The following is a 13,842-nucleotide window of genomic DNA, read 5'->3' on the forward strand; positions in this document are numbered from 1 at the left end:
GGTATTATTAATTAATAAATCAATTAATAAATATTTAAAAAAATTATATTAATTGTATAAATCTAGAAACATAAGAAATTTTATTAAGAAAAACACTTCAAAATATTTTAATATATTATTATTATTTATAAAATTAAAAATAATTAAAAAATAAAATTCTATAAATATTTTATAAATGTAATTTTGTATGATTATTTATAATCAAAATAATAATAATATTATTACTGTATAATACATAAATAAACAACTAATTTGCATTGCTAACAAAATAATAGAATATCCCCGACTCTTGTCTATTTTTCATTCTGTTCCTATAGAAAACTCTATAATAAAGTTATTGTCATTATCACCAAACCCTATCTGAACCTTTAAGACACAATTATAAGTAATATTTTTTATGATTTAGTATCTATTTTCATTATTTCCACACCCTATCTCACTCAAAATGCATTAATGATTCCACCACCACTCTCATTTTCTTGGTCTCCTCTTTAAGCCCATGCCCCCACCACTTGTTATAGCCCTTTACTTCTAATCATATTTCTTCCTTCAACAATTTCTTTTTCCTCTTCCCCCCGATGAGTCTTCAAAGCAGCATTTCTTCAATCTCTGTAAAAACCAGTTTTATGTATTTGCTTTAGTTTCCTAAATATAAAAATTAATATATTAAGAACACCCAATTATAATAAATAAATAAATATTTTTTATTTAAATATTTAAAGCCGATTTCAATTGATAAAAACCGTATGCTTTTAGAAAATTTTATAACGAATATAAAAAAATAGCTATAAAGAGATAACTATTAGATCTTAAAAAAACCTGTATGAAGCATTCATTTTTTCATCTCCACTTCTCAGTAATTTCTGTAAAATTTCTTCTTTACATAGTATTCCCTCCCTCTACTACTGCACTACATCATTAACTTCAACATAAAAACAAATTACTTAGGATATAAATTTGAATGTCTGTATTAATTTAAATTGGACTAAAATTTTATTTTGGGTGCAAACAAATTGGAAAATTCATTACATCCTAATCATATGGTCAGGATGCAGTTCAACTGACTTGAGAGCCAATGCCACTATATAGTTTGAATTAAACTCAATTAGAAGTTAATAGTTAGTTTTGAGCTAATTAGTGTTTTTCTAGGAAAATTCAAACACAACCCTATAAACTTTCTAGAATAACTGTTTTCTGAACACTAGACCGCTAATCCTACAAATTATAAACAAGATCCTCACAGACTCACCACTATATAAACAAAAGAGAGATATACATGCAGGAAGAGAGAGCTGAGGACTGGGTGAAAGAAGCTAGTGGTCTTGGCATCCAAGCAGATACATTGATCAAAGTGAAGGCCTCAATTCCATCTTTTCGATGAAGCTAAGCATTGTCTTGAGGCTGATATCATCTATGCAAAAGGTTCAACAGAAAGGCATTATATATAATGACAAATCAGAAACCCTTTCCTTTCTGAAATGAGAAACCTCACAATATCCTGCAAGATCAAAACATGAAAATGTACTACTACTAACCAAGTCTTGGTATAATGTGCCCCTTGGGATGATGAATCACAACGGGGTCCACAAATGACCCTAGGAGATCGATTCCACCGGGCTTCATAAAATCTTTCTCCCCTGTACTCATTGTTATTATCAGAATATAAAATGATGCTTAATTGTGATATATAATGTTCCTATGTTCTAAATTGCAGAAGGTACTTTAACCAGCCTTCATCATTTTCTTTCATGATAGATAATACACAAACACATAGCAGAACTTCCATAACAAACCGACTAATTCTTCTAAAATAACCAATACGCTTTCAATGCAATCATTAATCATTACAACAGACTATGCCCACAAGAAAAAAGAACGAACAAAGAAAAGAAACAAAGGAATATCTATCTCTTTTTTTTCCTCACTCCCAAAATAAATTATAATAAATTCAAAATCCAAAGGTTAACTGGGTTATAAATTGAAAGATAATTGTCTATTAACGCAAGAAAACATGAACAGAAGACGAGGTGCCCAACTCTGGATAGCGCAAATCATAAGTGCTGGTATTGGAACTTATTCACCTGCTACTGCTTTTAGCTACACTCATTATCTATATGATGTGCTGGAGGGAAGAAAAATTTTATTTTCAATTGTTAAGAAAAGAAAAATACATTGCAAATAAAATCATGCCAACTAGTTCAGATTGGAATATCAATCTTGTTATAGCTCATTATAATGGTGTACATAATGATCAATGACAGAATAGCAGCATTTAAAACATAGTTTCATAGGGTCCTGCAGACAATACAAATCAGATCAGAACTAAACCTCCAATGAACTACCTTTTTTTTTCTTTGACATAAAAAAATGCTTTCTTTTCTTATAGTATTGTCAAAAAGAAAAAGAAATTAACCTTAGCAAGTGAAGAAAACAATGACAAAAACAAGTTACCTATAATGTGGAGCGAAGGGCAGTCAATAGGAGATGAATATGCACTACCAGCGAGCTTAGGTTGGCCAAACTTGTACCCTCCAAACTTAGCCCCAGATATTAATATAAGAAATCTTATCTTTGGTACCTTTGTAAAAGCCACACCCTACAATTTCAGCATCAACTTTATATATAATGCAGTGAAGTTCTCGCTTCATGTTTTCCAGATTCCAAATACATAGAAAATTCAGGACACGAGAAATACAATTTAACCTGCCTAAAAGACCAAAAAGAAAAAGGAATGTTCACACATTTTGTGATGTACTCAATTGACATGCCTAAGAAAGAGTTTCCATACCTGAGCTTGCATTCCTGGCACAGCTGCTGTTATAAATGCTCCCTAATATTCATTAACCATATCAGCAAGAAAAGAAAATCCAGAAAATAGAACAATTAAAATTAGTTGTTTCAAGAAAATGGAAACAATCCAGAGAGTAAATTTAAGTAAACCCACCTGAGAGAAACCAAGCAAACCATCAAAAGGACCATATTTTAACATATATTCTTCAATATAAGCAACACATTCTTCAAAATCCTCGTACACTTTAAAATCCTACAAAAGAAATAAAATAACCATTTCTATCAGTACCCCTTCCTGTTACTTCTTGAAACTGAAGAATAAAAAGAAATTAAAAGTAATTCTTACCTCACTGCTCTGATACCATTCATAATAAGGAGGATCGAAAAGGAGTTCAACATCGGATTTTCCTCGAGCAAGAAATGGGCCATCAAGAAAATGAAGTTGAAGCTTTTCAAGAACAGTTACAGGCCATCTTTCTATCATCTTTTGGAAAATTGCAGCACTTGTCCTGAAGCTATGGATGCATAGAATTCTGGGTTTGTTTCGAAATGTTTTGTTTTCCATCGTCATCATCATCACTAATTTACAATTAGCCTGTCTCTTCTGGCTTTGCTTCTCCACTTGTTTTATGGAGGAGCATATTCTAATTCCACGACTGTCCGACACAGAGGGACCTAAAAGGATTGATTGAAATCTTTCTTGCTTTGAGTGAACCGCTACAATGGCTTTCGCAAGGCTAAACGCTGTCGATGCCATAATGTTACATGTTTTTGAGTTGAACATATAATATCTTTATTTTTTCCTTTTTCTTTTTCTTTTTCTTTTTCAAGGTATTACGTAATTCTCTCAACCGATTCTTGCCCCTGGTTTCAATTAAAACTCTAAAAGAAAAAAAAAAAAAGGAATATATATTAACTTTTCTGAATAAATATATTTTTAATTTAATTAGTAGCATATAGATAAATTTTTAATTTATAAAATTTAATACACCAGCTAAATTATTTATTTTCTACCCTAAATTCGATAAGCAACTAGAATTAATTATCAATAAGGACAGAGTTTAGAAATTAACTATGTGATTTGATGTTTTTATATTTGAGAGATATATATTTTATATTTAAAAGATAATATGTCCTTCATTTTTTAGTATTTTTAGATAAATTTATTGTTTTTTATTCTTTAGATTTTAAATATTAAAAGAAATATAAATATTTGATAAAATAAGTATTTTAATTAATTTAGAATCTAATTAGATATCTTGTGATCACAAAAATTATTAAAATATATTATCTTTAAATTTTAATCAAATTTAAAAATTAATTTTTAAATAAAATTTTAATATATTTATAAATTTTTTGATATATTATTTAAAATATTATAATTTAATAATAAATTTATATTAAATATATATAAAACTATGTAAAAAAATAATTATAATATCTAAAAAATGCTAAAGAAAATAAAATATATGATACTCTTTTAATATAAAAATATATTTATCCCTTAAGTGAAAAATTATCAAACCATTTGGCGTATCAATACTTACCAATCAGTTTAGATGGGACAAGCGCAATGTTAAATATTTATCTCACTCTTTCGATGAAACAAATTTTGATTTCTAATTATGGGATGTAATAAATGATCAAATAGTGACCTAGTCATAATTGACTTGGAAAATATTGGATATAGATTTGATGTTAATTAGGTCGGACTCGAGTAACTTGACGAGTCGAACTTGAGCTTCATAATATCTGGCTTGCTAGCCTAATTAAACTTAGTTTAATATTAAAAGAAAATCAATTATTATATAGAGTATAATTTGAACTTGCAATCTTAATTATCTATATATAAGTCTTATCCACTATGCTAAATAAGATATATTTGTTAGTTTGATTCCATTATAATTAGATAAATGTCTACTCTTTTGAGCGGCTCATTTTAATAAAATAAAAATTATAAAATTATAAATTAATTTTATTATAAATTATAAAATTACAAATTAAATAATTTTATATTATCAGAACTTAATAAAATATGAAAATATATAAGATGACTTTGTAATTAAACTTAATAAGAATATATAATTTATAATGAGTCTTTATATATATCAAGCATATATTCATATATATAATATTTTATATATAATATGTAAAAATTAATTTATATATTATAAGTGACTTAATAATATAAAATGAATTTCCACGTTCAATGATAAAATATTTAGTATTATTTTAAGATATCAAATAAAAATAATATACTACATACAGAGAAAGATTTAAATTTTTTTATTAATTATTAATTTAAATATAATTAATAAATATATTTAACCAAAATAATTTTAATTAGTTAATATTATTCGAATACTTCAAATGATAAGTAGTTTAAAGTTCAAATACATATCATGTAAATATTAATATAAATAATCGTATGTAAAGTACTTTAATTCAATCAATAATAATAATTATACTATCTGATTTGACTGATAAAAAATAATAAATATATCATTTCAAACTTGAATAGAAATAAAAATTTAGAATAAATGTAAATATATATTTATATATATAGTTTTTATAACCATTAAGAAGAATATAAAAAAAATCATTTATCTTGTAAAAAAAAAACTTCAAATAAGAAGTTATATATAGTTCACAATGTAAGTGTTTTTTTAATTATTATTAGAGTTTTTAGTAATAAAATAAATTTAAATAAATTATAAAATGATAGTTATTAATTGTTGATTAATGAAAATTTATCTAATTTATTTATTTAAATATTTATAGTAATAGACTAAATTTATCAAAATACAATAAAATTTACAGAAAATTAAGTTGACTTTTTTATGAGTATTAACAAAAATATACAAAAAACATTATTCATCTTTTTAGAAGAAAAATATTCCAAATGAACAATGTAAATATTTTTTTCATCATTTTTGAAATAATTAATAATATAATAAATTAAAATAGACTATTAAGATGATACTTATTAAATTATAGTTAATGAAGAGTTATGTAATTTTTTTATTTAGATATTCTTAGTAATAGATTAATTCACCAAAATATAAGAAGATTTATAGAAAAATTGTCAAGAAGAGAGAGAAAAGCAAGTTGAAAATAGTTTTTTTTTTTTTTTTACATATTTTGGTAATAGATTAATTTACCAAAATATAAAAAGTTTATAAAAAAATTGTTAAGAAGAGAAAAGCCAGTTAAAAATCATAAAATATATAGTATAAAATATTAAGACATCAAATAAAAATAATATATTACATACAAAGATATTTAAACTAATTTTGCTAATTATTAATTTTATTAATTTAAATATAACTAATACATATCTATTAACTAAAACAATTTTAATTAATTAATATTAACTAAATACTTCAAACGATAAGTTATTTAAGATTCATATACATATCAAGTAAGTATTAGCATAAATAATTGTAAGTAAAGTAATTTAATAATAATAATAATAACAATAATAATAATAATAATAATAATAATAATAATAATATTTTATTTGATTTGATAAAAAATACAATAAACATATCATTTCGACTTTAATAAAAATAAAAATTCAGAATTAATGTGAATATATTTAAGTATTGAGAAGAAAATAAAGAAAAAATTCATTTATATTATAAAAGAAAAAAAAAACTTGAAATAAGAAGTTATATATAGTTAACAATACAAGTGATTTTTTTCATTATTTTTGAAGTATTTAGTAATAAAATAAATTTAAATAAATCAATTAATTGATGATTGATGAAAAGTTATCTAATTAATTTATTTAAATATTTATATTAATAGACTAAATTCATCAAAGGGCAATAAATTTTATAGAAAACTTAAGTTGAAAATATAGTAAGAAAGAAAAGAGACTTTTATGAGTATTAACAAAAATGTATATAAAAAATCATTTATCTTTCTAAAAAATTATTTTAAATAAATAGGTGTATAATCAACAATGTAAATATTTTATAATTATTAGAATTTTAATAATAAAATAAATTAAAATAGACCATTAAGATTATGGTCATTAAATGATAGTTAATAAAATGTTATGTACTTTTTTCATTTAAAAATAGTTAGTAATATATTAATTCATTAAATAAATATTTATTAACTAAAAAATTTAATTAATTAATATTATTTAAATATTTCAAACGATAAGTAGTTTAAAATTCATATACAATCAAGTAAGTATTAGCATAAATAATCACAAGTAAAATAATTTAATTCCATTAATAATAATAATAATAATAATAATAATAACACTATTTGATATTACTTACAATAAACATATCAGTTCAACTTGAATAGAAGTAAAAATTCACAATTAATGTGAATATTGTATAATATATATATATATATATATATATATATATATATATATATATATATATATATATATATATATAATTTTATAAGCATTAAGAAGAGAATTTTAAAAAATCATTTATCTTATAGAAGGAAAACTTTATAGAAGAGAAAAAACTTCAAATAAAAAGTTATATATAGTTAATAATATAAGTATTTTATTATTATTTTTGAAGTATTTAGTAATAAAACAAATTTAAATAGATAAAAAAATAATAGTTATTAATTGATGATTAATGAAAAATTACCTAATTTATTTATTTAAATATTTATAGTAATATATTAAATTTATCAAATTATAAGAAAATTTATAGAAAAATTAAGTTGAAAATATAGTAAGAAAAAGAAAATGAGACTTCTATGAGTATTAACAAAAATATATATAAAGAAATTATTTATCTTTCTAAAAAATATTCTAAATGAAGAGGTGTATGATCAATAATGTAAATATTTTTCATCATTATTGAAATTCTTAATAATTAAATAAATTAAAATAGACCATTAAGAAGATGGTTATTAAATGATAGTTGACGAAGAGTTATGCAACTTTTTTATTTAAAAATTCTTAATAATAGATTAATGCACCAAAATATAAGAAAATTTGTCAAAAAGAAAGAGAAAAGCAATTTGAAAACCTTGCTTTCATATATATATAGATATATAATAGTTAATAACTTTTTAATTTATTATATTTTTATAAATATATAAGTTTATGATAAATGCTTAATTTAAAATATATAGTTTTATATAAATATTAGTAATATTAACAAGAGGAAGTTTCTCTCAGAGAAGGAGGTCATGTGACAGCCCTTATCTAGGTAAAGTGAGAAAAAAAAGGAAGGGCGACGCTTGTTAAACAAAGTAGCGTGTGGAGCCACCACATATAGCTGCAAGAGAGATGTTCTGAACCACTAGACGATGGGGGCGCATTTTCCCGACCACCAGTTATAAAATTATTTAATTAATTTAAATCTAATAAATAGATAGTTTATATTTCAAAAATAATTTTAAAAAGTAAATTTATTACTTAAGCTCAATCAGGCTCGAACTCGAGTGAAATAAGCTCAAACTTGAGCTTTTTAAAGCTTAGCTCAAGCTCGAGCTCGTTTATTTAGGATCAAGTTTGAGCTCAAATTCTTCAAAATTCAACTCAATCGACTTGTTTATACTCCTATCTCTCATCATCACAACCTTTGTGCATGAACATCAAACTTCAAACTAGTAAATTTCTCATTTTTTAACCATCATCTTAACATTAAAAAATATTTGGAAAGTGTCGAGCTGGGCTTAGTCGGATTATATTTCTCTAAAAATTTTATTAAATATTTTAAAAAAAGCCTCAATTTCAAATTAACAACTGAATTGATAAATTCATCATATTAAATAGTAAATTTAACAATATGTTATAAGGTAGAATGGCTAGAAAACCTACAACATCTAAGGTAAGGGTTGTTAATGTCAATAGAATTTGAAGGCTTATGAAAATTTGGTCGGCCTATACCTTCTTCAAACCTTGACCTGCCACATCATACACAATAGGTTGATTGATAGAGATATAAGGTGGCAAATATGACATTTCACTTTTATGGCCATTTGGGGTTGCCACCCTAACATCCTTCTTGTTATGTGGATGTATATATCTTTCGTCAGTCTGAAAGGCCTAAGGTTCAACCACACTAGTAACCTTCACTTTTTTCTTAGGAGTTTTGTCATTATTAACAAAAGATTTTCCTTTGAATTTTTCCTAGATTTGTTTCTCCCTAGCATTTACATTTTAATTCTCATTCCTAGGACTAATAGGACGACTACCAATTAACTTTTCATTATTGCTTGTAAAATTTTAAAATGTATATTTTCTATTTCTTTAAAACATATTAAAAATTTTATAAAAAAATTAACGAAAGGATCAAATACAGTAATATCTAAATCTCTAAATACATAAAAGACATGATGTGAAAAATATAAATTATTTATCAATTTAATGCATAGCTAGGACATACATTTAGACTAAATAAAAATCTTTCAATAAATATTAAATAACTTCCATGTCTTTCACCTTGAATATTGCAAAGGTAATAGAAAAAAAAAAGGAACGAAAGAATAACATGCAAGTAAAATTTAGCACAAAAATTTAATGGATGCATCAAATTATGAAAATAAAAAACAATGTTGAAACTAAAAATACTCGATTAAATTACAAAAAAATATTTAAAAAAAGTACATTTGTTCGGAAAAGATTTTCTACATATCAAATTTATAAGCATAATTACAATATTTATCTTTCAATAACTGAATTTATATGTGTTAAAATATTGTTAACTGAACTTTTTATTGTAAAAAAGTACTATGCAAAGGAAAAGAAAAACATAGGGCAACGAGTAAGTACATTTTTTGTTTATTGAAAATAGAAAAAACAATTTGCTGCCTTTTGTCTAGGAAGAAAGAATTTTGGATTTTTTTTCGTATTTTATTTTTCAATTTAAAATAATGCTAAATTATTTATTATGGTATTTTTAACACTTTAAATAACTTATCTATGTTATTTTAATTAATACGTATTTAAAATAAGAACAGGAAAATATCTTATATATTATTATCATTAGGGATAATTACTTGAAAAATTTTGAACTTTTTATTTTTTAACAAATCTAGCAATTTTTTTAGCTTTTAGTTATTTAAATCAAAATTTTTATTTTCATTTCAGAAATAGTTTTAGATGGCGGAAAGTTGACCACAACGGTGGTAGGACTATAACGTGTAAGAAAAAAAAATCATTAAAAGTTGAGTCAGCATTAAATGCTGACTGATGAGCTAGCATCAAAACGCTGCGTTTTATAATAAGAAACCTGTCTTTTTGTTTTTTCATTCGCCCCATTTCCTTCAAATTTCTAGTCATTGTCGTTATTTCCACTTTCACTGCTACAGTAGTGCCGCCGCCGCTCGTCAAATTATTTCTTGCATATTTAGGTTGCTTGCTGAGGTTTTCCTCCCTCTGAAGCGAGATCCAGGGAAGTGAATGCTCCTATTTTGAAGCCATTTTCTGTGTTGGTAATAGCAAATAATGAAGGTGCATGATAGAAGATAAAAATGTCAAAAACTCACGCCGCATTATGGTGACTGGAAACTGAAAATGCCTCGTCCAGCAGTAAGGGCTAACCGACTGAAAAATTACAATTGAAATGAATTGGGTTGGATTTAGTTTGACCGAGTAATTGAAATGTGGGTTTGATCTTCTTCTTCTTTTCTTTTTATTCTTTAGCTTTCTCTATGCTCTAGATTCCCTCTCTGTTTTAGTGAAAAGAAAACAACACTGTGTCAAGCGAGTTTTCTACTCTGAGTTACTACAGAAACCTTATTCTAAATTATAATTTTAAAATCTCATTCAAATCCTCATTTCAAATTTTGATTCAAATCAAATGCAATCAAATCATGAAATTTTTATCATCTTCTAAAAATTAAACACCTAAAATCCAACTCAGTAATTTCCTTTTCTACTTATTGTTCTATATATGAAATTATAAGATTCAGTAGAACTCACCAATTCGCTTCACCATCTCCACCGGTGTTGTAGATCTAATGGGCTCCTGGTGTACCAATTTGTCTAGTGGTGGTAGATAATGTTGAAAAATAAACTTATAATCTAAAAAGAAGAAAAATAATAGATTGAATGGGGTATGAAAAGAAAGACCCAGAAATTGATTTTGACCGAATTGTTAGATTTGTAATAAAAATATAAGTTTGGGTTTAATGAGAAAAAAGCTGAAAAAATTAGTTAGATTTATTAGAAAGTGAAAAGTTGATCAATTTTTGGGTAATTAGGCCTTATCATCAGTGTCATAGATGCTTTTTGTGGCTATTTTACTAATTTTAATACTTTATACTTAAAGAAATAACCTAAGAATTAGGTTTTCATTACTGTATTCTGATATAAAAAAGAGATACATCAGCCTTATATTTATACTTATATGTAAGACTTTGATAGAAACTAAATAACAAACTCTTAATAGCTAGACTCTATATTTAAAAGATAAATACTTATCATATCCTAAATTTAAAAGATAAATACTTATCATATTCTAACAACCCTAACAACTCAAAATTTCAACACTCCTCCTCAAGTTTGTGCATAAATATCATACTTGCTCAATTTGCCTAGACATTTAAAGAACATGTGACTCGAGACTGCTTTGGTAAGGATATCAGCCAACTGATCTTCAGAACATACTTTAGGCAATTCTATGATATTCTCATCCAACTTCTCTTCGATAAAAAATATGTCAACCTCTACATGCTTTGTCCGATCATGTTGTACTGGATTATAAGCTATATCACGTGCTGCTTTATTGTCACAATACAATCTAACTAGCTGCCTCAGTGCGTAACCTAAATCTTCCAAAATTTGTTTTAACCATAAGGCTTCACACATACCAACAGCCATTCCTCTGAACTCAGCCTCTGCACTAGACCGGGCAACAACATTTTGCTTCTTGCTTCTCCATGTCACAAGATTTCCACCCACAAACGAAAAATATCCTGCAGTTGATCGTCTATCATCGATTGATCCATTGATCAGCATCGGTGTAAACCTCATGTTTTGCCAATCCATATATTGAGTGAACAAAATTCCTTTTCCGGTGCGGACTTCAAATCACTGGTAAGATTCTTATGACAACATTCATATGTCTTTCTCCAGGATTATACATGAATTGGCTAACAATACTCAAAGCATACGCAAGATCAGGTCTTGTGTGAGCTAAATACATTAATCTTTCTACAAGTCTCTGATATTTTCCTTTATCAACGGGTACTTGGTCTACCTCAATGCACAACTTCAGGCCTTCCTCAACTGGTGTGTCAACTGGTTGACATGCTGACATTCCAGTTTCATGCAATAAATCTAATGCATACTTCCTTTGGGACAAAAAAATTCCTTTCTTTGATCTTGAAACTTCAATCCCAAGAAAATATTTCAAGCAACCCAGGTCTTTCATTTCAAACTCTTTGGACAAGTATTCTTGTAATGCCTTCCTGTCTTTTGGATCATTTCCTGTAACTACCATGTCATCCACATAGATAATGAGAGCTGTGATCTTCCCATTTGCCTTCTTTATGAATAAGGTATGGTCTCCATTACTCTGATGATATCCAAAAGCTTTCATAGACTTTGAAAATCTCCCAAACCATGCTCGTGGAGATTGTTTCAGTCCATACAACGATTTCTTCAACTTGCAAACTTTCCTATTCTGCATTGTTGACATACATCCAGGTGGAAGCTCCATATAGATTTCTTCGAATAATTCACCATGTAAAAAAGCATTCTTAACATCAAATTGCTGTAATGACCAACCCAAATTTGCAGCCAAGGATAATAACACTCTCACAGTACTGATTTTAGCTACAGGAGAGAAGGTTTCAGTGTAATCAATCCCATAGATTTGAGTGTATCCTTTTGTTACCAATCTTGCTTTGAATCGTTCGATTGTGCCATCTGCTTTATACTTTATGGTGTAGACCCAACGACACCCTACTGGTTTCTTACCTGCTGGACAATCAACAAGCTCCCATGTTTCATTCTTTTGCAAGGCTTTCATTTCATCGTTCACTGCGACTTTCCATTTTGGATCGGATAAAGCTTCCCTTTAGGAATAGATCGATTAGATAATTGATTTGTGATGACTTATTTGATTCTGACAAGTTATGATTCGACACATAATGACTCATTGGGTATTTAACTTTACTAGAAATTTCAGGCTCTTAACTAAGTTTAGGAATACCTCTGGTGGATCGTTCTAGTAATCGTTTTCTCGGTGGATCGGGTTCAAGAATAGGAATATCTTCAGCAGGTGATTGGCGTGGTATTTCAGCTTGGGATTCAGGGTCTTCTTCACTTGAGGACTCTTCTTCAATCGATGGAGTTAGATCTTCTTGCTCAATACGTATCCCATTATCAACCACTTCATACTCCTCCTGAAATTGATAATCTAATGTCTGAATTTCTTCATATCTCTCCTCCGGAAATTCAGACTCAAAATACATCACATCTTCATGAAAGACTACATCTATGGATATGAACATACGTCGACTTGGAGGATGATAACACCTGTACCCCTTTTTATTTGTTGCATATCCAAGAAACACACATCTTATTGCTCGAGGAGCAAGCTTATGGCGGTGATGTTTATGAATATGTACAAATACTACACAGCCGAAGACACGAGGAGGTAAGTTTGATGTTGATGGAGCAGTTGTAGTATCATTAAGAACCTGAAAAGGTGTCTGAAAATCAAGAGTCCATGAAGGACTTCGGTTAATTAAATATGCAGCAGAAGTAAAAGCTTCTCCCCAATATGATAATGGCATTTTTGCATGAAGCAATGAGGCACGAACAACTTCTAGTAAATGCCTATTCTTCCTTTCAGCTACCCCATTTTGTTGGGGTGTATAAACACATGTACTTTGATTGACAATTCCATTTTCTTCCAAATAATGCTTCAATTTAGAGTTATGGTATTCACCACCATTATCGCTGCGAAGCACTTGAATATGTGCATTATATTGAGTCTTAACATGTGTATGAAATTTCTGAAATAATGCATTCACATCACTCTTAGATTTCATTAAGCACACCCAAGTCATCCTTGTGCAATCATCGATAAAAGTAACAAACCAACG

At 26.9% G+C, this 13,842-nt stretch overlaps 1 protein-coding gene and 1 long non-coding RNA gene across 7 annotated transcripts; both read right to left on the reverse strand.

The window, feature by feature from the left end:
- Window positions 1-236: 236 nt before the first annotated feature.
- Window positions 237-3,610, reverse strand: LOC8261996 (esterase OVCA2). Of its 6 annotated transcripts, XR_001536343.3 has the most exons (8): window positions 3,137-3,604; window positions 2,945-3,043; window positions 2,789-2,830; window positions 2,452-2,596; window positions 1,536-1,637; window positions 1,250-1,411; window positions 820-922; window positions 237-609 (listed from the first exon to the last, which is right to left on the reverse strand). XR_001536343.3 is itself a non-coding variant. In XM_025159978.2 (6 exons), exons 1-6 carry the CDS (start codon window positions 3,572-3,574, stop codon window positions 1,347-1,349), a joined length of 873 nt encoding a protein of 290 aa, XP_025015746.2. In that variant the 5' UTR covers window positions 3,575-3,606; the 3' UTR covers window positions 1,087-1,346. The 6 variants fall into 6 exon arrangements, 3 of the variants coding, with proteins under 3 accessions (XP_025015746.2, XP_002534315.3, XP_048233224.1); XR_007216767.1 differs by lacking the exon at window positions 820-922 and having other exon boundaries at window positions 1,277-1,411; XR_001536342.3 differs by lacking the exon at window positions 820-922 and having other exon boundaries at window positions 3,137-3,603.
- A 6,650-nt stretch (window positions 3,611-10,260) lies between these two features.
- Window positions 10,261-10,934, reverse strand: LOC125370554. The gene is made up of 2 exons (XR_007216602.1): window positions 10,709-10,934; window positions 10,261-10,455 (listed from the first exon to the last, which is right to left on the reverse strand). It is a non-coding gene; the product is annotated as an uncharacterized LOC125370554 (long non-coding RNA).
- Between the last annotated feature and the right edge of the window lie 2,908 nt (window positions 10,935-13,842).

The sequence above is a fragment of the Ricinus communis genome, chromosome 7 (assembly GCF_019578655.1).
Source record: "Ricinus communis isolate WT05 ecotype wild-type chromosome 7, ASM1957865v1, whole genome shotgun sequence".
NCBI classification, from domain to species: Eukaryota; Viridiplantae; Streptophyta; class Magnoliopsida; order Malpighiales; family Euphorbiaceae; genus Ricinus; species Ricinus communis.

Coding starts and splice junctions, on each gene's coding strand:
- LOC8261996 (XM_002534269.4), bottom strand. CDS start 3,574: ATGTTCAACTCAAAAACATGTAACATTATGGCATCGACAGCGTTTAGC. Junction 2,597..2,788: donor TGCCAGGAATGCAAGCTCAG/GTATGGAAACTC, acceptor CTGAAATTGTAG/GGTGTGGCTTTTACAAAGGT. Junction 1,412..1,535: donor GCACATTATACCAAGACTTG/GTTAGTAGTAGT, acceptor CCTTTTGCATAG/ATGATATCAGCCTCAAGACA.